The sequence below is a fragment of the Scardinius erythrophthalmus genome (assembly GCF_964197995.2).
Source record: "Scardinius erythrophthalmus genome assembly, chromosome: 2".
NCBI classification, from domain to species: domain Eukaryota; kingdom Metazoa; phylum Chordata; class Actinopteri; order Cypriniformes; family Leuciscidae; genus Scardinius; species Scardinius erythrophthalmus.
This window is the reverse complement of record NC_138222.1, coordinates 36,517,119-36,540,973: the sequence shown is the minus strand read 5'-3', so window position 1 is coordinate 36,540,973 and position 23,855 is coordinate 36,517,119. Positions and strand designations below refer to the sequence as shown.

At 37.9% G+C, this 23,855-nt stretch overlaps 4 protein-coding genes across 7 annotated transcripts in view; 2 read left to right on the top strand and 2 right to left on the bottom strand.

Annotated features, from left to right (window-relative positions):
• Window positions 1-287: 287 nt before the first annotated feature.
• On the bottom strand, window positions 288-2,873 carry cfap184 (cilia and flagella associated protein 184). Its single transcript, XM_081357594.1, has 2 exons — window positions 1,614-2,873; window positions 288-1,285 (listed from the first exon to the last, which is right to left on the bottom strand). The coding sequence occupies exons 1-2, from the start codon at window positions 2,724-2,726 to the stop codon at window positions 944-946; spliced, it is 1,455 nt and encodes a 484-aa protein (XP_081213720.1). The 5' UTR covers window positions 2,727-2,873; the 3' UTR covers window positions 288-943.
• A 141-nt stretch (window positions 2,874-3,014) lies between these two features.
• On the top strand, window positions 3,015-5,715 carry tada2b (transcriptional adaptor 2B). The gene is made up of 2 exons (XM_081357579.1): window positions 3,015-3,305; window positions 4,072-5,715. The coding sequence occupies exons 1-2, from the start codon at window positions 3,036-3,038 to the stop codon at window positions 5,257-5,259; spliced, it is 1,458 nt and encodes a 485-aa protein (XP_081213705.1). The 5' UTR covers window positions 3,015-3,035; the 3' UTR covers window positions 5,260-5,715.
• A 1,765-nt stretch (window positions 5,716-7,480) lies between these two features.
• Window positions 7,481-16,704, bottom strand: grpel1 (GrpE-like 1, mitochondrial). The gene is made up of 4 exons (XM_081357565.1): window positions 16,608-16,704; window positions 15,262-15,418; window positions 8,916-8,997; window positions 7,481-8,814 (listed from the first exon to the last, which is right to left on the bottom strand). The coding sequence occupies exons 1-4, from the start codon at window positions 16,679-16,681 to the stop codon at window positions 8,468-8,470; spliced, it is 660 nt and encodes a 219-aa protein (XP_081213691.1). The 5' UTR covers window positions 16,682-16,704; the 3' UTR covers window positions 7,481-8,467.
• Window positions 16,705-20,400: 3,696 nt separating this feature from the next.
• Window positions 20,401-23,855, top strand: part of sorcs2 (sortilin-related VPS10 domain containing receptor 2) — a 212,561-nt gene continuing 209,106 nt past the window's right edge. For all 4 annotated transcript variants that reach the window (XM_081358435.1, XM_081358434.1, XM_081358433.1 and 1 more), the window contains exon 1: window positions 20,401-20,782. In XM_081358435.1, coding sequence (XP_081214561.1) covers window positions 20,423-20,782 — 360 coding nt within the window. In that variant the 5' untranslated portion in view covers window positions 20,401-20,422. The remainder of the gene's footprint in view (window positions 20,783-23,855) is intronic.

The following is a 23,855-nucleotide window of genomic DNA, read 5'->3' as shown; positions in this document are numbered from 1 at the left end:
TTTTTTGTTTGTTTACTTGTTTTAAGAAGCTTTGTTCACTGATTTGCTGTGTGGTTTGTCCTTTTCAACAATCTAATTAACTTATTGTTAAATAACTAAAATATTTGCTTGTAAAAAGTGGTTTCTTCTCCACCTCATTTTGAGCCATGAAAAACCTTGAATAAAGTATTGTGCATTGTCTGTTAGTTTTAGCCTAATGTGGATGTTGAAGGAGTTCAAGGCAGTAGGATGTTTAATATATCTGTGTCCAAGTAATAATTGGCCACAGTGGCCAGTCAGACTATATTACCTTTTGGTGATGTTGTTTTTATTCATCTATATCATATATCTGGATATGAGCATTTAAATACAGACATGTTATCCCTAAATTGATGCGTTCAGTTATTAGAGCATGCACTAATGCAGGTTGCAAGTTATACACATTGAAGTAAAATCTTCTCTGACCATGTCCATGTTCTTACTGTCTTTGTACTTTTGTCAAATAATGCTGCCTTTGTGAATTATTGATATGGTAAATTAGATCAGAAAGGCCATTTAAATTACTTTTGCTTTGCACCGAAGAATCAAGAATTCAACAGCATCCTTTAAATTAGTCAGTAGTTAGTCATGTGCATAAACCAAAACTGGCATCCATTGTTTGTTGACCACAAACCTTTATAAGCACTTGTATCGTTTAAATAGGCTTAAATATCAACAGATGCCAAAATATCAGGTAGTGATATCAGAACACATAGACAATTAGCTGGCAAGGTAAATATCGCCATCTGCTGGCACTGTAACAATCACAATAAGAAAACAACTTAGACTTAAACTTTGAATGCTAAGATGACAAATTTGATTATTTCTTAGTATTTCTCACCAGACATTTTCACTTTTGTTTATGTTACTTTGTCAAGTTACACATTACATTTACAATTTAGGGGATCGAAGTGCACATGTGATGTCACTGGGACTCTGGTTTGCTTTGCTCAATCTTCTGCTTCACTCCGGCACACTTCAGTGTGAGCTCAGCGTGACGTCTTTTTAACATCTCCAGTCTCTGCTGCAGGCATTCAGAGGTGTCTACCTTCTCCTCAAAGTCCCGCAGTAGTGTGGTGTTTCCCAGCAGGCCACAGCGCTGCTGCAGCTTTAGATTGTCTGCGCGTAGGCCGTCACGAACCTGTCGGGTACGTGTCAGTACTTCACGTTTAAGAGCCACCAACGTGTCTTTCTTGGCGAGTTGAGTGTGTTTGGCCTTATTCTCCATCTGAATGAAATGCAGCTTCTCTTTCACATGAGAAATGCCCTGAGGTTGTGGGACAAAAAAAAAAATGTGTAGAAATTACATTAAAAACTTCTAAAACAACACAGTTCGCTAAAATAAATACTAAGAATAGCTTTCTATACACAACAACATTTCAAAAGACATGCAGTATTATGTGTACAGTTGTGCATTTAGCTGCTTAGCTATATTTGAAATAATATTTTATTTATTGATATATAATTCATTAAATATATTCATTTTTTTAACATCCTGATGACCACAAAAACTAATTTCACTCCTCAATATGAGTTGACATAAAGAAAGAAAGATGTTTAGGTGATGTTTTCAGGAATTAAACAAAGTGATTTACCTGCACAGAGCAGGCAACCTTCATTTTTAGAATACATAGCTCCTCGTTACGGTCATTCATTTTGTCTTTAAATGTATTGTTCTCTGCTTTGAGATGCTCAAAGTCCATCATCAGCAAGCCATCAGCCAGCTCCCGTTTGGATCTTATTGCCATCTCAAATTGCCATATTTTGTTCTTGAGCTTGACACTGTTGAGACGCACACATGCCAGCTTGTCTTCCTGCTTCAGCCCGTCAGCCTGCAGCTGCTCCACCTTTGCCAGGGCTGCCTGTTTGTCCACCTTACCAGTCAGCGCTGTCATGGCAGCCTCATATTTCAGTGCAGCAAATGATCTCAACTCCTGCTTCACCTGGTTCAGTTTCTCTAAGCTCTGCTGGCGGAGCTCCTCAATCTGCTGTTGGTGGAGCTCTGAGCAACGGTGGTGCTGCACTCTCAGGTCCTCCATGAGCTCCACGTACTTTTGGTACTGCTCCTGTTCTGAGATATCTCCTTCCAGTTTGGCACTTGTCTTCTTGTTGAGGTATTCTGCAATTTTGGTCTGCAGCTGAACATTTAGCTGTCTAAGCTCTTCATTCCTAGCCTGTAGTTCATGTAGCAGATCCATATGTTCCTTATTGTTGATGCATAGGCCAAACTCTTCCTCTTCTGCAGGAGCCAGTGATTCATTATAAGGGCTGGTCCTCTCATTTTTTGGGTCAGGGGTTGGAAGTCTCTCTTCCTCCTCCTCCTCCTCCTCAGTGTCCTCACGTGATAAAAGATCATCAATGAAATGTTCTATTTCAGGACCATCAGTGTCCTCCGAGTTCCCATTTATAAGGAGTTCTGTTTCATCCTTTTCTTCTGTTATCATATGTTGCCTAGACTCGGTTTCTTCCTGCTGTAGTCCACTTGTCTCAGCACTGGACGTGTCTTCTGTGAGGACGCCCAATGAGAGGTGTGAACCCAGCTCGACCACATCATCCTCAACAGCTTCTGAAATATTAGGAGGTTCAGTGTCTTCAATTTCTTGTGCACTTGTTGCCTCTGTTCTATCCTCAAACGTTTCAGTGTTTTCCACCGGCGTGTTATTTTCGAAAACAAGGCTTTCTTCATGATCTAATGACCCCTCTTCCATTTTATTTAGCTGAATTTACACACGATTTTTTTAAAGTAATATTTTTTTATTCACCTAAAAAATAATTACCTGTAATTTATCTAAAATAACCAACGTTTATCTCACGAAACAGCGCTTGCCTCAACTATTTTGTGTCTGTATGGAAGTGCGTGTGTGTTGCCATGGACACCCAGAGCGAAAGCCAATCACAAGCATTTGCTGTGTTACTGTTAATATTAATGAGACGCAGCGGCGTGACCAGTGATACTCCACTGCGCATGTCCCCCCCCGCGCCACTGCTGCTTCCAACAACAAGCGGTAGTAAGCAATATGGCCGACCTAGGGAAGAAGTACTGTGTGAACTGCCTGGCAGATGTTACGAATTTGCGGATTCGCTGTGCCGAATGTCAAGATATTGAACTTTGCCCGGAGTGCTTCTCCGCGGGTGCCGAAATCGGCAACCATAGACGATGGCATGCCTATCAGCAAGTTGACGGCGGGCGCTTTTCGCTCTGGGGTCCCGAAGCAGAGGGAGGATGGACTAGCAGGGAAGAACAGTCGCTGCTCGATGCCATCGAGCAATATGGATTTGGTAACTGGGTACGATTCTCTATTGAGTCCATATTGAGGGGTTTTAAATAAACGTCCATGTATTGCCAAGTGTGCACCTCCACACAAGTAGTCTGATGCATTGCAATGCAAACAAATGATGCATTGCTCAATGAAGAAACTTAGAGAAAGTATTTTTTTAAAGAACCTAGCAGATTCCCTAGGTCTGTGGTGCATTACAGTTTTTGTCATTCATAAGATATGAATTTATAACTTAATATATACATGGAGAGAACAAACTGTACTGTGTGTGCACTTGTACCGAAAGCAATTTTGTTGATTCAGTAATATTTGCATTAACTCAATAGTAATATTTATTTAATAATTTATAAGAACTATTTATGTTTGTGTTTGTAACTTTCACATTATTATGACCTGGCTCAAATTATACTTAAAAAAAGTAATAATGTAATCATTTACTTGCTCCTATGTTGTTCTAAGCGCATAAAACTTTTGTTCATCTTCAAAACACAGATGAAGATATTTTAAATGAAACCTGTGAGATTTTTGCTCCTTCAATGAAAGGAAAGTCCATGTCATCAAAATTTATTAAAAATGTTGCAAACGTATTACACATGATTCGCCCTCTTTAATCTAAGTCTTCTGAAGATACAAAGTCACCTCATCTTTACTTAGCCTATGTTTTGAAGATGAACGAAAGTCTTATGGATTTGAAACTACATGAGGGTGAGTAAATGATGACGATTTTTCCTTTTTAGATGAACTAACCCTTTAACTTTGATTATTTCTGTGTTAGGAGGATATGGCAGCCCATGTTGGTGCATCGCGCACCCCTCAGGAGGTCATGGACCATTATGTGAGCATGTATATCCATGGGAATCTGGGCAAAGCCTGCATCCCTGACAGCATCCCCAACCGCGTGACAGACCACACTTGCCCGAGTGGAGGTCCGCTGTCTCCTAGTTTGACTACCCCGTTGCCCCTACTAGACATATCTGTGGCGGAGCAGCAGCAGCTTGGATACATGCCGCTTCGGGACGACTACGAGATTGAATATGACCAGGAGGCAGAGAAACTCATCAGTGGGTTGTCTGTAAACTACGACGATGAAGATATTGAAATTGAGATGAAGCGAGCCCACGTGGACATGTACGTGCGGAAGCTGCGTGAGCGCCAGCGCCGCAAAAACATTGCTCGTGACTACAATTTAGTGCCAGCCTTTCTGGGACGGGACAAAAAAGATAAAGAGCGAGAACGACCAGGTGGAACAGGAGGGGTTGGAGGTGCAGGTGGTGCTCTTGGATTGGGGGGCGTTACTACCATCATTCCAACAGGGCCGCTGGGCTCCTCTGCAGCAGCAACCCCGAAACGCAAAATCACCAAGGAAGAGAAGGAGCAACGGACCAAACTACGTGGTCTTTGCCAGTTCATGCCACAGCGTGAGTTTGAAGAATTCTTCGATAACATGCATAAAGAGCGCATGCTGCGGGCGAAGGTTCGGGAGCTTCAGCGTTATCGGCGAAATGGCATCACGAGACTCGACGAGTCGGCCGAGTATGAGGCAGCACGCCACAAACGGGAAAAACGGAAAGAGAACAAAAGTGTTGCTGGCTCAAAGAGAGGCGGCAGTGGTGGTGGAGGAGCGGCCGGGCTTGGAGGAGGGGTTGGAGCAGGAGGTGGGCTTGGCGGCGGTGGAGGAGTCAGTGCCATTAAAGAGGAGGGAAAGGACAGTGAGTTCTCAGCTATCGAGAACCTGTCCGGCTTTGAGCTGCTGTCGGATCGGGAGAAGGTACTGTGCAACTCTATGAACCTTAGCCCTACGCGCTATCTGACTGTCAAGACTATCATCATCAAAGATCACTTACAGAAACGGCAGGGCATTCCCTCGAAAAGCCGCCTACCCAGCTACCTGGACAAGGTGCTGAAAAAACGGATTCTGAATTTTTTGTCGGAGAGCGGCTGGATATCCCGAGAAACCTCTTAACGACACTGTCCAAAGATTCGGCTGTATGAATAATGACTGTAAATATATTTTTCTACTGTTTTATAATGGATCTCAGAAAAGCCTGTGAGAACAAAAGGACTGTAGGTGCCACACTACTGGATGTGGACCTTCAGTCAGTCTAACATGTCTGTCTTTGATCTCAGATCTCCTCCATCATAAACATAGGGACATTCCTGTTATAGAAGGTACATAATCAGTATCCATCATAGGGAACATTCCAGTATGTTGTCCTCCTGTGTAATACATCAGAATATAACACAAAACCCATTGCCCCTTGTTAAAATGGCTCAGTTTTGAATGTGATTTTGAGTGGCACTCGAATGTTCCCTGCCAATAGAGTTTCAGCAGAATGCTTAACGTTGTACAAAGCAGATATTTGGTTCTGAGTTTCTTGTTTTGTCATAAGAAGGAATTTAAGACAGATCATTGCTTGACCACAGCTTGCCAAGTCTTATGCTAACCTGAATTTGCCTGTTTCAGTTGGATATATTCTGTTGTCAATGGTGGGAATGTGAGACACATGAAGCATGCTCGATGCTATCTTAAAAACAGCCGATGTTCATGTTTGATTATGATTTTTTTTTTTTTTTTTTTTTTTTTTTTTTTTTTGGAGTTGACCTTTGTGAGGTTGTTACTATAGCTGTTTATTGAGCATGCTTCAGAAGCTCGGGTTAAAAGGCACACAACCAGGTTATATAAAGTATTAGCTTGATGAGTAAAGCAACAAGCTCTGAGTGAGAATATTTACCATAATGCTCCTGTTTCAAGAGGGTATTATTCCTGTTTGTTTGATGGATAAAGCTAAATACAGCATCAAGGGTTCTCATCTCAAAGTGTACAACAAAATTTGTAAGCTGAGACTGTGTTAGTGTTTCAACTACATACTAAAGGTTTTTTTCTTTAATTTTCAAATGCCTTGACAAAATCGTCAAGCGATACCAAATCTTAGATTACAACTGAGACGAACATATTTTTCCATGATTTTTAATGTTATTATTGCCTGCTCGTGTCTACCCCAAAGCTGTAGAAAACTAAGAAAAGCACTGTTCAAAGAGGCAAATGCAAAGGTTTCAAATTTTTACATAGTTTTGAAATGATTAATATATTAAGAGTCAAATAGAATAGATACAGTATAACTTTTAGCTATTGTTTTTTTTTTTTATGTATACGATATTGGAAATAACTGTTTAGTGTAAATGTGTTGTAAAGGCCAAGGTGGTCATCCACATACGTTGGTTTGTCATTTTTTGCCCCAGACATTGGTACATATAAAGTCAGTCATGTTTCAGTATGCTCATGTAGTGTGCCTTGAAGCATATTTGCCCTGGTGGATGGTTTTTATCCCATTCCCTTTAAATTAATATTATATTTTAATCTTAAATTGTACCACATCAAAAATGTACAAAAGGTTATTTAGGTGTCGGTTTGATCCTGTTTTTTCCCCCCATATTTCTATGCTAGACATAATTGCCCCACACAATATTTGTGTCGTCTTATGAGTAAAGCCATTAAAAGTAGATGTGCAGTTGCACTGGGAGAGAAACTCACCAATGGCATATGTGAGATGTAAATTGTCTGTCTAACCATTTGGTAAATATAATTGATGAATGTAGGTCTGAGGACACTGTGACTTCATGGTTATAAGAAATAGGATATTTGGTCATCTTTTGGTTCCCAAGCCATTCTTCAAGTCTAGTCATGCTCACCAACATTCAATTGTTGAGAAAAAAATAAGTGACCGGTTCATTTAAAGCTTAATATTTTCACTGTAATATTCATTCAATATGCTATTTCAAAGAGTATAATTATTTTTTTAAAGTAACTGAAAATGTGAGAGGGGATATGATTCTGAAAATGACATCTTCACAGAAAGACACTATCTTAAGTATGTTTTTAGATTTTTTTTAAAGACAATGTGACATTTAAAAATGATGAGGAGACTTTTTTTCTGCTTGGTTGTGACATGTTCTCTGGTCAAATAGTCCATTTTTGAAGGATATTTGTCAAAATATTGAGTATGTGGAAAGTATTTTATTGCATATGTCATGTTCTTTCCTACTTTGTATTAAAGTGTTGAAATATACTATTGTCTGTTCTAAAATGGAAAAAAAAAAAATGCCCTTGCTTACATTTCAAGATGTCAAGACTGAAATATCAGAAGGCGTAATCTAAATAAGATCTGTAAGAAAACAACAATTTAGGCATTTTAAAATATTAATGGGTTTTATTAGTATGAAATGCCATTTAAAAGAATATGCCCACGTATTACACTATATTCTTTTATTCAACAGTAATAACCAAAATTAAGTATTAAATTTACCATTGTATCCTTAGTTGAACTCTTGTCCTGACAATTTCGACAAAAATTAACTACAAACTTATGGAAGATGTAATAATGACAGAGATCTACTTTGAAAACGGTATGCGATTTATTGTCTGCTTGTTCACATGGATGGAAAAGTTTATTCCAGATGTAAACCTTTAAATCTGACAATCTCATATTTGTATGTTCGCTTTTCATCATTCTACCCATATGGCCACCACCATTTCTAATGACTTTGTAGGACACATCTCTCTCAGAATGCTCGCCCCTTCCTCTCCCCAAAACTTCACAGAAACTCATCAGTTCTTATTATAATTTCTGTTGACTGATGTGATATTTCATCAGGTCTGCACACTATGAAAATAATAGTGAAATAGTAGGAAGTACAACTGCTGTTAATTAAGTTATTATAAAATTATACATATTTTATTTTTGAACAAAAAACGGAAACAAAACAAGTGGAATTTAACAACTGCTGTCAACACATCATACATGTAGGGGCCAAATTGGTAACATTTCTTCAGTAAAGTATTTAGTGTAAGAGCAAATACGTATATTGACCAAAGATGTCCATCAGTATAATGTGCTGCAGTGTTTCTTTAAAAGATGGAATGGTGGTGGTGATTCTCAAAGGAATAATGTTGCATCCAATCCAATATTCAGTAAATCTTCTACTGCATACGCACTCAACTCTTATAATATACTCTTGTAATATTTATGTTGATCATTATTAATACATACAGATTAGTCTGGCATTGTCCTTCAGTTGTCAACATATTGGACTTCGCCTCTCAGAGGCACCTTTAACAAAAAAGCTGTGGAGCCTAAGACCAGGCAATGACCCACCGTAGAGTGTACGAGTAGTTAGGGGGCCTTGACTACACCCACCAGAGCTGGCCGGAGGGTGCGGCCATGCAGCTTATAGCCTACTTTAGTAACTACGGCTACGGTACCCGGCTCCTTGCCCTCCACAGGTGCGTGAAAGACAGCCTCGTGTTCATAAGGATCAAATTTCTGACTATCAGGATTAAGCTTAACAAGGCCGTGTTTTTTGAAGACCTTTTGGATCTGCACCTCAGTCATTACAAGGCCATCGTAAAGATTTTTCAAGTGAGGATTTGCAGCAGACACTTCTGTTTTCGGTACGCTTTCTGTTGCCTTCTCCAAGATGTCAGCCACCTCCAAGAGATCTTTACAGAAGCCCTGAATTCCTGAGAAAAAACAAACAAACGAGTGAACACATTAAACAAAATTAACTAGATGCAGAAATGTCGGTTAATAAAACAGCTTATAAACTAATATAATAGCTTACCATATAGCTTAGCATCATCAATCATCTTTTGACTTCTTTGCCTAAGGTTCTCAGTGTCTGCTAGTGCCCGCTTGTATTTATCCTGCAGCAAAAGGCGATTTAAAATGATCAGACAAACTACAAACAGCATGCTGAGTTCTCTAATCAAATTACACACAATATTTAAACTGCTCCCCTCAAAAACACTTCTGACTCTCAGAAGATTTATGTTGCACAGAAATAATACTGTTTACAACGTGCTGGATTCACGGTATTGATTTATCCGAATGCTTCAAAGTAAAAAAGGTCAAAGCTGAGGCCGACACTCAAAGACACATTTAAGCCGGGTTCACACTGTGTGATTTATTTAATCTTTTACGATTGTTCCTTGTCAGACTGTACGAACATGATCCTCGCTGTAAGCCATGTCACAGTATAAGATCTCAGTTGTCATTAATGTCAGACTGTAAGAGTCAAGACGCGTTAAAAACGGACGCACGCAAGAAAACTGTTCCGGAGTTTTACATCAATCAATGACACATTCGGTGACAGTGAGCTGCATTACACGCAGGATTGAAATGGTGGCTACAAAGAAATCACTAACGGTCATTTTGGTCATGGCTTCTCTTGAAAAACGAAGACAATTTGAAGGTCGTCGTAGCAGAAGTCACACTGCAGGACTGCGAGTCAAATCTTCTGACACGGACAGAATTTTGTCGGAGGTAAAATTTGACCGCAACGGTCATTAATCGGCTGTCACTGAACGTGTCAAACTAATGATCAAATACTTCAGAATGTAGCCAAGGATCAGGGGAATCTTTTAGGATTTGCAAAATGTGGCCAAAATCGCACAGTGTGCACCCGGCTTAGGTCTGGGACACTTTACAGCTGATTTACAGGCAAGTAAATCCTCTGAATATCACTAATCTGAAACATGACCAGCTCCAGTTCCTACAAAACTAGTTTTATAAACAAATATAGAACAAGTGGATAGTCCTTGGGGTGTCCTTGAACTGTCAGGCTGTGCAGGAGGAAATTACATGATTTGGTGAACCGCAAGAAAAACATTTACTGTTGGTACATTTTAATCTCTGTTTAAGTGAATTTTTGAGTGAACTTCTATACTAGGGTTGTGCCAGTAGACAATGATATCGTGTCTCATGATAGTCAGTGATATTGCAGATGGGTGATGCCTTTAGAGATATCAAGATGCTAATTGGCTTGTTTTCACATTGACGTATTAAATTATCGTTATTATTATTTTTATAAAATCAGGCTAGAATTTAGGGCTGGTCCGAATACCATTTTTTGAGCTTCGAAGCTTCGGTAGTAATGAACATCGAATATTCGGCGCTTCAGAGAGAGGGGGCTGAACATATTCTTCTCTTTAATAAAGGCAGTATTCTCAGTGTCTGTCTGTCCGTTTGCATTTTGATTATTTCGAGAGCCGTTCATCCAATCGACTTCACAGGGAGTGTAGTGTCGCATTTGGTAAAAATATAGATGGACACGGGAGACGCGACACGTTCAGAATTAATAAACTTTTAGTAAACTACAGAACAGCGCGAGCGGGAAGCGACGCACCTCACGCGGGCAGGGCTTATATGCTCCTAACGGACACTGCACTAGTGATATAAAACGCACACACACAGCAGCAAAATGCGATTTAAAATGATCAGACAAACTATAAACAGCATGCTGAGTTCTCTAATCAAATTACACACAATATTTAAACTGCTCTCCTCAAAAACACTTCTGACTCTCAGAAGATTTATGTTGCACAGAAATAATACTGTTTACAACGTGCTGGATTCACGGTATTGATTTATCCGAATGCTTCAAAGTAAAAAAGGTCAAAGCTGAGGCCGACACTCAAAGACACATTTAAGCCGGGTTCACACTGTGTGATTTATTTAATCTTTTACGATTGTTCCTTGTCAGACTGTACGAACATGATCCTCGCTGTAAGCCATGTCACAGTATAAGATCTCAGTTGTCATTAATGTCAGACTGTAAGAGTCAAGACGCGTTAAAAACGGACGCACGCAAGAAAACTGTTCCGGAGTTTTACATCAATCAATGACACATTCGGTGACAGTGAGCTGCATTACACGCAGGATTGAAATGGTGGCTACAAAGTAATCACTAACGTTCATTTTGGTCATGGCTTCTCTTGAAAAAGAAGACAATTTGAAGGTCGTCGTAACTTAAGCAATACTTTTAAGGTAGTCTAATATTTTTCTGACTAACAAATTACTGAAACAGTAAAGGGTAGATTTAAATAAATAAAAACGAAAATTAAATAAAGAAAAAACGTAATTTAAATAAAGAAAAACGAAATTTAAATAAAGAAAACGAAATTTAAATAAAGAAAACGAAATTTAAATAAAGAAAACGAGATTAATTTAGATTGATAATAATGGGTAAAAAGGCTAATAGCTACATTTTGTTTCTATTATTCCAGTTTCCACAATGTCAAAGCATCGCAACTTAACCCAAAACACAAGCTCAGGCATGCACTTCTGTCCACACACACTCGGCTGTTCTGCGCTCTAGCCAGAGAACACTCCCGTTGCTGGAACACTTTTAGGCGTCGGTTCTATTTCTAGCATGTACGCGTTTTCGTGTCTCACGCAGGCAGTGTGCAAACTCCAACCTGTTAACATGGGAGCCGAATCAAATCGAATACCAACCCACCGAACGAATATTCGACTATTCGGGTCCAGCCCTACTAGAATTATTATCAAATTATTATAATAATATAAAACAGACTACAAAAATACATCCCACAACAAAATGTAATTGCAAGGTTATTATTCACAAGTTGTCAAGAATGCTGGTTATTAAAGAGAAGCATCATTCATTTGAGCCTAGGCAAAAAACGGCATCTGTTCGTCAGCATTTTGTTTTGTTTCCATAGCACATGACATTAACAAAACATTTTAATGACGCTAATAACAATACAATTTCAAATTATTATTATAAATAATAATATTATTATTACTAATATATATATTATACATATTTTTATTTTTATTTTTTTTTATTTTATTTTTTTTATTATACAATAAGTCTTTAGGTCCAGACACAGCACAATAATAATCGATGGTCAATAGTCATCGCTGAAAATCAAAAGCAGCTTCAAACACCGACTTTAAAACAAAACAAAACTTCTTTAACAGGAAACATTTTTTCTTCTCATTTTTTCCACTATCATTAACGTATGGTCCAAAAGAGAAATATTGAGCCAATAATGACGGCTCACGACAACATACTGTCAGACGACGAGTACAGTCAGTCGCAGATGATCCACACTCCAATCTGTACATAACTGTTTCCGCTGTTATAATGAGACAATTTTTTCTTTGGAAGTCTCATTACTTCAGTCCAGTGATGAAATATTTGTGTCCTGGAAACGGGAAGCCTCAGGTGCTGCTTCACTCGCTGTTTCCTTGTGGAAAGGTGAAGTAGACTCAGATGACTCAGACGGTGCTTTTTCTCCTTCTCGCTCATCTTTCTATGATTTCTCCTTGGAAAAGCGTAATATTGAACTTTGTGCATCCGCCTTTGCCACCGCATGTAAATGAACTCCCACGTGCAAAGAAAACTAATCTCTGCACAAGTTTTATTTCTCATTATTCTATTTATTTTGTACTTTTATAAAACAAGAGATACTTTTCAGTTTTGTAGCTGATTGTGACCAAATACCTTATGTTTTTTATTAGCCCTACAAAAAAATATGACCTATGCAAGAGTGCATACACTAAAGGAGGCTGTACTGTACCAAATAAGGGACTAAATGCCGCTAGGTGGAACAAACTGTAATTTGAATTACTGTCTGTTCAGAATAAATGAAAAGAAACCTAGCATTGTATATTTGTTGCTTTTTTTTCACCCAAAACATGACATTTCTGTCATTAATTACTCACCCTCATGTCGTTCCAAACCCTTAAGATCTTTGTTCATCTTCGGAAAACAAATTAAGATATTTTTGATGAAATCCGAGGTGTTTTTGAACCAGCCATAGGCAGCAGCGTCATTGCAACTTTCAAGGCCAAGCAAGGTTGTAAAGACATCGTTAAAATAGTCCATGTGACTACAGGGGTTCAACCTTAATGTTATGAAGTGACGAGAATACTTTGTGTGCACAAAAAAAACAAAGACTTTATTCAACAATTTCTTCTCGTCAGTGTCAGTCTCATACGCGTAGTAAACACAGCGCAGCACTTCCGGGTTCTACGGCAGATCGCAGGCTCATTATTGGCCGACGCTGGTCACATGAGCACTACGACACATTCGTGTGATGCTGCCGCAGGAGCTAGCCAATACTGAGCCAGTGTTCTGGTGTAGAACCCAGAAGCGCTGCACTGTGTTTACAATGTGAACAGCATCAGAGACTGACACGGAAGAGAAGAAATTGTTGAATAGTCATTATTTTTGTGGGGTTTTTGCACACAAAAAGTATTCTAGTCTTATGGGTTTGAAATTACATGAGGGCGAGTAATTAATGACAGAATTCTCATTTTTGGGTGAACTAACCCTTTAAACATCCACATTTTTTATATCCAATTATCAGAGAAGTAGAGGTGGGCGATATATCGTTTAGACGATAATATCCAAATTGTTGTCTGGACGATATGCAAAATTGGGATATCGAATATTTCATAATTTGTACAATCCGACCCCCCAAACATGAAACGAGCTGAAAGAAGTTAAAGAGAAAACAAATAACGCACACAATAACCTTCTAAACAATTATATGTTGCGATTTTAAATAATGTACAGTAGGGCAGTACTATTTGCGGAAGCACCCTCCGAGTGGCCCAGCCCATGGTCCCGTCCCGTGTCGTCAAAAACTCATACGTAAATTCGAAATAGTGCGCGCAGAAGCACATGCGCAAAACCGTTTTTAAAATGATATATGATTTATTTTTATTTTATCATATGTCATTTTACAAAAATACATTTTACAAACCGTTTGCGCATGTGCTCCTGCACGCACTTTTTCAGTCAGAACACAGCAATCAGAGGAGGACGCGCTGAAAACTGTAATGCTGTTCTCTTCCTTCATAACTCGTACTGAGAAGGTTTGAGTTGCAGAGGAATTTGTGACTGTTTCACCTGTTCAACCACATCAAAGTTTCGTAATTAGTAAGTCCGTGCTTTTTCTCTTCTTTTTTTCTTATGTGCTGAAGGGCCGCTGTGCCTTGGTGAAACGTTACGTGAAGAGCTCTTTTCCAAAACGCCATAAACCTAAAAAGCTGCCTCAAAGATCCACCAAAAGTAATGATTATGAATATGTAAAATATTGCAATAAGACATTTTAATTGTTTATTAATTTCTGTGTCGGCTGCAAAGATGAAGTTGACGATAGGCTATAATGACTCGCGATCTTCGCAGTAGGCTGTGAACGCAACGGAGAAATGCACATTTATTAGGCTACATAGTTTTGTTTTGTTTTGGATGGTTTTGTTTAGAACCAGTTTTCTGTAAATATATTTCACATTTTTTAGGCCTGTGAGGCGAGTAGGCTACGGTTCGGTTCATGATGATATAATCTCCAGTTCAAGCACGGCGCCTTATGTTGTGATAGCTAGCCTATATTTATATTTAATTTTAATGTATTAATCCAGGAAATTGGTTAATGAAAAAATTATTAAAATTAAGATACAATTAATACAAAACGAAATTCGTCTTAAAGAAAGGCTTTGTGCTTTTTGTTTTGGTTTTTGTTTGGTTGTTTTGGCTTTTGTTCTGGCTTTTTTTGAGGTCTCGGTGAAAGTTTGAAAGTCTTTAGTCTTTTTGCCGCTTTCAGAGCACTCGCGTCCATAATGGAGAACTGACATGTAATATTGTTTTTTCCTCATAAATGCAAACACGAAAAATAAAAGACAAAAGAATTTTTTTAAAAGACAAACCATCAATTTTTATTTGGGGGGGGGATGGATGGATTTATAGCGTTTTGGGGAAAAAATTGATGGATTTATAGCGTTTTGAAAATATTTTTTTTTACTTTGAATTTATCATCAACAATATTGTTGTTTGATTTAATAATCACTGTTGCAAAAGGTGCCTAGTTCCGTTTTTTTTTTTTTTTTTGTAAGTGGAAAAAGATAGGGGCTTCCTCAGATTCTGTTTAGTTAGCTCCTTTATTGTTTCTTCTATAGCCTACATAGGTCAAATGCAGCAAGTCAAAAGACCAATTGGACCTTCTTTGCCAGTTTGCACACATGTCTTTGAAGGATGGCAAAAATATCGTCTGAATATCGATATCGAGATATTGGAAAAAAATATCGAGATATCCATTTTTGTCAATATCTCCCACCCCTACAGAGAAGATTGCATCCTTCTGAAAATGAAGCATTACCGTAACATCTTTCAGCTGTTCTTCCAGTTGCATCTTTTCTTCTGTGAAGGCTTTCTCAGCTGCACCGGGCTCTGGTTTCTGAGCCCCATTCTCTTCTTCGGATCCAGTTCCTGAGCTTTTCTGTTGGGCTGCTGTGCAAAGGAGGCGTGGGGTCGCCCTGAAATGTTAAAAGATGGGAACATTCACCAATACAGCCTTTGCACTATGGGCAAAATAAACATTGAGATTACGCAACCTGTCTTGGATAAGAGACGTTATGCCTTTTTCTTACATAAGGCATGATAAAAGAGTTCACCCAAAAAAATTAGTCATAATTCTTTAAAAAGAGGTTTACCAGCAGAATGTTATTCTTTAGCATTGATCTCAGCGGCTTCTGAAAATCAAACTTTTATCCTTTTTGGAACTGAAAGTCACAATGAAGTGAAAGCAGTGACAGATCTTTTCTTCCATATTTTGATGTAAAAGAAAAAACAATGTCAGGTGGGAGTGGGCCTTGCTTCTATGCATCTGTTGTTGATTGGATGTGAGATGTGGGAGTTGCACTCAAAAATGGATGCAGATGAACGTGAGCTTGCAGGATCAGAGTTTAAGCGGAGTTTTAAGTCCTGTACATGTCACCAAAGACAAGTCTGTCATGAATGATCACTGTATGGAAAGCAAAGCAGCCTTAAAAAAGACAAGTTCTATAAACTAGTTAGTTGATTTAAGATAACTGCTTCTTTATGGGTAGCAGTGAACACTGAATGGGTGATGAATGTTTTACTTCTAAAATAAAATAGGTTTATCATCTTAACTGCTTAATTCTTTGTAGGACATAACCTTTCGAATGACATGGGATTCTAGATAACTTGACATAACAAAATAGTTAAGAGTCCAGTCTGCAACTAGTTAAGAGATAGTCTAAACCAATCAAGAGGTGAAACAGAGGCAGTACGATTAGCCTAAACTTCAGTAAGTCTTCAGAACTAGCAAGTGTCTGAAAATGAGTCTGTCATTGCAATGCCAACGTACGAACACTATTTTTAAAGGCTTAAGGAGATCGAAACAAACATCCTGAACTCAATGAAACACATTTTCTGTCTGTAACGACAGAAAGAAGCATCGATGATCACACGTAACAAGTATGCACAGTTATAATGTTTCTGGATGTTCATATGACAGGACAACAAAGCTGTCTAACGATACTGTCATCTGAAGCCATAAGTGAGGGTCCTTAGGACATCAGAAAGAATCATTCATTTCTAAACAGCTTACGCAACGGAAAGATTATTAATTTTCATAAAACCAAAATGTTTACCCAAGCTTGGACACCAACTATACACAATAACTCTGCCCGGAAAGCCTACCTTACAAGTGAAGGAGACGCTATGATAGAAGAGCTCTGTCTGATCACGCGCACACACCAGTTCGCCATCTTCATCTTCACTGCTGATGTCCACGCTGAGAGACACGCAGAAAGAGCAAGTCTCATTCAGCCAATCGCAGCTTCTGTTTTTACACGGTTGTCTTACACGACCAATCCTCGCTCTAGTCAAAACTGACGCAATTCTGTAGTTTGGTTGAGAGAAAGGTCGAAACATTTTGTACGTAATAAAGGACGGCGTCTTTTCTTGGCCAAGTGAAGGTTACCGCACACTTTTATTACTCAGCTACGCCGAGCTTTTACATCACTCCAGGTTCACCAATTCAGACAACACACACGAATGAATTTAAAATATGTTGTTTAAAATTGCATTTAACCGGCATTGGAAGACAAATATTGGCAAAATGCTTGCCTTGAGTAGGTTAGTCAGAGTTCACTTCATGAGTGATGGAAATTCTCTATAATAGGCTCATAAAAAAAAAGCCCACATTTATCTATAATTATCACAATTTGAACTTTACTGTTTCTTTGTACTATAATCAGTTTATTATATATTCAGAATCAAAGTAGGAAATGCGTTTGTGATTTTTTTCTTTCCAGACAGCTGACAATGTTTAGCCTACTCTTTAAATTTAGTCCAGTAATCCTCTGACTCTCAGTCAGCCTAGTGTGTCTCTTGGACAATAAAGTCATCTGAGAGGTTGAGGTGAGGAAATCCTAACTTGTATCTTGATTTAGGCTCAGAAACAGTTCCTGCTTGCATAAGGATTTTGGCCCAGAAAGGGTCTTTGCTAAGCCTGTTCTTTGACCTGACGAAGACCTTGTCTGGGTCCCTAGAGGTGATAAAATCCTGCTATGAGCAGTCATATGTGTCACCGTTCAAAATGTTTGGTTCAGTAAACATTTTTTTAAAAGGAATTCATACTTTTATTCAGCAAGGATGCATTAAATTGATCAAAAGTGACAGTAAAGACACTATAAGTTACAGAAGATTTCTAATAAATTTTGAAAAAATAATAAATAAATAAATGTTACAGGATATTAGAATGATTTTCTTAAAAAAAAATTATGTGACACTGAATACTGGAGAGTAATAATGCTGAAAATTCAGCTTTGCCATCACAGGAGTAAATCACATTAAAGTAATATTAAAATAGAGAACAGTTCTTTTAAATTGTAAGAATATTTCAATCTTTACTGGGGTTTTTTTCTGTATTTTTGATCAAGTCGAGTCACCTTCATTTATATAGTGCTTTTATCAATATAGACTGTTTCAAAGCAGCTTTACAGTGATAATAGGAAATTAAAGTAACAGACAGTTTTGGCTTTACAGCAGGATAAAGTTATTGTCCAGCTAAAGTTAGTTTTGATTGATTCACTTCCGTTGAAAAGATCATTAGTTATTAACTTAGGGGCCGCTTACACGACACCATTCTAACAGAAAACCTTTAACACGCTCCGGCACAACAACAGTGCATGTTGGCTCGAGAATGCAAACCTTGAAATAGGGTCCAAGGTGCAAGCCTTGCAGAAGAAAAAAATATATATATTATTATTATTTTATCTCTGCACAAACTTTAAAAATGCAAACCTGTGAAAACGCTGACGTGCACATGCACATTACGTGTTTAGTCTTTAGGTATTCGCGTTTGAATATGTGTGCAGGCGTGTAGTCTTTCTTTACAAATTGACCTAAACAAATTACTTGTCTGGCCTTAAAAATGTATAATACAGAATTATTTATCGCTTCTGAGTAGCCATGTGAACCAGAACTATTTTGACAACGTTTTATCTAAAGGGAAGGAAAGGAGGCCTTCACAGGGAGACTAGTTGACACTTCAGGACTGCGTTGATCAAATAAATGCAGCCTGTGTGAGCATAAGAGACTTCTTTTACAACTATTTAAAAAAGGTGTAGGTGTGTTTCACTGCCGTCAGCATGAGCTTCAGCGTTGCCCTGTGACGAATTTTAGAACTCAAAACATATAATATTTTTTAACTCTTTTTACAAGTCTAAAGGTGTTAAATCAATTGCAAAGTTCTTGTTTAGTGTTGCTTGTTTGAGGAAGGATCTGAAAATGAAAATCTACCTTTATTTATTAGAAAACTTGGACAGCATGATTCAGTGACCACACATCAGCTCGCTTGAATGTAACTTGAAATACTTAGCTGTGCATATAATTTTCATGCTTCATCTTCTGAAATTCTAGATTTTTTAGATTGATTTCAACTGAGTTAGCTTAGTGACACTGAATAATTGGTCCATGTTGAATATTTTAAGTTAAAGGGAGAAAGATAAAAATGAGAAAAAAATATGCATATATTTACACACACACACACACACACACACACACACACACACACACACACACACACAAACAGGCGCACATATCTTTGTGGGGACTCTCCATAGACATAATGGTTTTTATACAGTAAAAACTGTATATTCTGTCCCCTTACACTAACCCTACCCCTACACCTACCCATCACAGAAAACTTTCTGCATTTTTACATTTTCAAAAAAATATCATTTAGTATGTTTATTAACCCATTTCCCTCATGGGGACCGCTGGCTGGTCCCCACAATGGAGGTGATCTCAGGTTTTACTATCCTTGTGGGGCCATTTGGTTCCCACAATGTAATATAAACAAAAACAGACACACACACACACACACACACACACACACACACACACACACACACACACACACGCACACACACACGCACGCACGCAACAAGTACACAGGGGTATCATAAAATATAAAAGTTAGATTAAATTAGATTAATTAGATTAATGTCAGATTTCCCCATGCAGGAGCCCAGCTAAAGTGATTTGCATACCTTCTTTAAAACAGTTTCAAAAAAGGTTTACCCCTGGTTTCACAGACAAGGCTTAAGCTAGTCCCAGGCTAAAATGCATGTTTGAACTGTTTAAATTTATAACTGGCCTTATATTTTATTCCTGCTAACAATTGTTTAACCGGTACTGGACAGAGTCAAAACAGCTTGAAGGCAAATGGGGGAAAAGAGAATTGATAATCCAAAAAAACAACAACCATTGTTTCATTTAATATAACAGTTCTTTAAAATCTATTTTGTAAATCCAAAGTGTTTTCCTGCTCACAGATGTGACATTTTTCCATGCATTGTGATTGTGGTTTATTTAAAACAGAGCAACCTTAATAATACTTCAACAATAGGCCATTTAAATATTGTAGGCTAGGCTATATCAAATAGTAATTGTGCATTTGAAGTAGTTTACTTGCAACCAGCTCTGGTCATGTGACTGTTTACACTAGCCATGCAAAAAAAAAAAATTCCCAATTCTTAATTCCCAAGACTTATGTACATATATAGTTGACACAAAAATATATTGATTTAATACATTTATGAATTAATGAATAAAATGCATCAACACTTTTAGACCCTTCAAATTTTAGTCACAAATATGGGGGATTAAATTGAATTAACTGGATCTTAGAAATGAAGGAGAGACTTTTTTTGTTGTTGCATTATTTGATATGCGATATTAGTACAAACATAAACTTTTCTAACAAGCAAACCAACACTTGGCTCGTAGCTCCACTAGGTGGCAGGCAAATACGGCTGATCTTCTCATCGGTCTCGGCTGATTTGTATAGGTTACAGCACATGAGCGCGCTCGGTGTGTAGCTCTGTTTTCCCCACCCTCTTCCCATCTCTCTCTCTCACTCTCTCTCTCTCTCCCTCCCTCCCCCTCTCTTACATTAGAGCTTTCCATCTTTCGCTTGCATCGCACACTCGCTTTGACAGTGTTAAATGAAGACGCTCATCATGGCAGTTTTTGCGCACCTGTACCCAGCTGTGTTTTTCGCCTGCGCGTGGATGTCACTGTTCGGACCGATTTCATGTCACAGCGGCGTTATACAGCAGATAAACGAGCAGGACCGAGAGCTTGACAGCCGCGGTGGGCATGTCATTGGCAGAGATGAAACGCTTATCTCAGCACACAGCCGCGGAGATTACAGCGGGGACCCGGGCGGACCGGCCATGGGAGTTCCCCGAGTCCGGAGGGCATCGACTCCGGAGAAAGTCTCTCTACTCAGCAGCTCTTTCGTCCTTAAAGGGGATGCCACCCACAACCAGGCAATGGTCCACTGGACGGGTGAAAATAGCAGCGTGAGTACCCCCCCTTCCCCTGTTCTCCATTGTAGTTGTCCCAAAAACTCACAAGATTGAACGTTGAGTTGTTTAATCTGCCAAGTGATGTCATAAGGTTCGTAGATGCTCTAATAATTTATTTCGGGTTTGAGCAACTGGTAAATGAATATGAAGCATGCGCGCACAATGTTTGTACGGCAGGTAAGGTAACATAACGCCCAGCATTCATCATCACACAAAACACATCTGCATTGTGTATTGAGAGGTTTATAGGTTCAGTGTTTACCAAACCATGTAATGTGAGTCAGAATGACAGCTGATGCCGAAACGCTCCGACGGTGCACCATGCACCTGCACGCGCCTAGCTGGCAGAAGTTCACTTCAAGTCTTCGTTAGTATAAAGCTGGGTGACGCAAAGTTTGAAGTGTGACTATGTTTACTTGTGCTTGGTCAATTATATAAACGATACAATGTGATATAGTTGTTACAAAAGCGATCAAACGAACCAGCGAATCCTCGAGCGCGTGCAGCGCGGATGCGCTCTGAACAAACGCGCGCTTGTCTGTGTAATAGTTTGGTGAATTGTATCTTCAGGAGATGTCTCTCATTCACAAAGCTGCCAAAAGATCTCATGAGATGTTTACAGAAAATAAAAGCGCCCTGATAACTTTTGAATACCTGTTAGAAGTATCATAGGATTCTGTAACCTACTTTTTTTTGTATTTTTTTTTTTATTCAGCTTACAATGATATTTAACATTAAGCATAAGACAAACAGATATTTGGGAAAACATATAACAGATTTTACATTGTTCAGAGTAAAACACACAATTTTACAAATTATTTTTTTTTTAGTATAAGAGATGTTTTTTTTATACACTTGTTATTTCTAGTGATTTAATTCAATGAGTCATGGAATATTTTAAGATATTTACAAAGAAAATTAAAGGAGGGTGTTATAGACATTACTTTAGCTTTATGTATATGAAACTTGGAAGAATTATTCACTTTAATGTGCTATCAATTATATCGGAGCCAGTATTACCGTCCAAGAAGAAGATCATAGCCTCATCTATTCTGATTATTTTGTAGAATGTATCAAAAACCAACATCGGCTACCTGCTTCCAAAAGTCTTCCGAGTATTTACAATTACAAAATAAATGTATTTGAGTTTCAGATTCATGATTACAAAAACAATATTGTGATGAGATGTCTTTTTTAAACTTATCAAGAAATGCATTACACAGAAAATACCTGTGTAGTATTTTAAAATTATTTTCCTTGACCTTATTCGGCAGTAAAAAATTATTACTTGCTGACCAGATTATCTCAATTGAAGATATTGAAAAAAATTGTTTACACTTCAGAATTGCTTTTGGGTAACAGCTGATAAGACACTTTCTGATGTAAGAGTTATTACACTTCATATCCAAAATAGGAACTCCTCCAATAACAAGTTTAGGAGTCTGCCGGAGTTGTGAGTTGTAAGATGCGCTTTCACAAGCTGAAGCAATTAAATGGAGACGTTTTTAACAACCATATGTTAATCTCTACATGTAGATTCAATCCCTGAGAGAGCAAGAAATTGTTACTTAACCTAAAGTTAAACGTTTAGAACTGAGAAAGATTATTGCTCAGATCTTTCATAATTTGATTAGTTAGTTTTAACTTCATCTCAGATGTTTGTCCTCAAATTGTTGTCAATAAAGAGTGTAAAAAATGTTTAGATAAGTTGGTTTTTGATGAATTTGATGAGAATTTTTTTTTTTAGAACTGTATTCTCTGACTTTTGATTGTAGACTTTTGGTATCTTGGCAAATTTGAGGGTAGTTTTGAAACGTTGTTAAGTTGTCTCTTGTGTAAAAGGAGCACATTTTAGCATGCTTTTAAAAAGAGTACTTATTGAAATGATATAGCCGATACTTGAAAAGAATATGCTTAAGTGAACTGAATGTAATGTTTTCAGACACTTAATTGCAATTCAATGAAATGCATTATAGTTTAAATTTGTTAAATGCAATTTGCTGAACTTTAGATTGACCCTCTTAAGTAGGACAAAAGTATTCAAAGTAAACTAAAATATACTTAAAGTTTCTATTGAAACTTGCATGCATTTACACATTTGTAATTATAAAGTTGCAATTTAGCCTAGTACATATAAAATATAGTAATTTTAAATGTAATGCTAAATAACACACTAGGCTGCAATCACAATAGAACAATATAATCAAGTACTTTACGGCCCAGTTTCACAGACAGGGATTAGGCCTTAGTTCAATTAGGACATTCAAGTAGCTTTTTATAAATGTGCCTTAGAAAAAACATTACTGATGTGCATCTTGAGACAAAACAATGCCACTGACATATTTTAAGATATGTCAGTGCAAGTTGCTTTCAGTTAAAACAGCTCAAACATGCATTTTAGTCTCGGACTGCCTTTAGCCTTACCTGTGAAACCGGGGGTACAGGTTTTAGTATGTTAGTCAACACATTAAATGTGTATCTTTAAATCAAAACAAAAAATGATTTAAAAAACAATTGAATGTTCTTTTTAATCTGACATTATTACAAAGCACAGGTGTGTTAAGAACCATAGGCATGAAAGTGTATACTACAGCAGCAGCCTTTAAGTGGGCTTTTATTTTATTATATTATCTGCAGGTACCGTTTAAAAAAAATATATTTTACGGATTTGAAGTATACCAAGTGCACATTCAACACAATTAAGAGTCTCACAAAGATGAGAAGCAGGAGACAAGTGAAAGTCTCGTATTGAGATATTAAAGAGTTCTCATTTTCCTCTTAACCACGGATCCACTGTGTTTTGTGGAGATGTAAGATGTAAGTGTATGTGGTCTTGTTGCTTCTTTCAATTACTTTAGGACCTTAAAGTAGCTGATTGAATTGTGCAGGTCATGGCTGCTATGTCAGATGTCCTACAGTGAGGAGAGCTGTAACCGCAATTGAGCTGAGCAACAACAGACATGTACTAGATAAGCACAGAGATCAACAAGCACTGATACAGCTGCATATGGTCGTTTGAGAGGTTTGTTATGAGACTGCAAAGGATTTTACCAGAAGCACTGGTAAA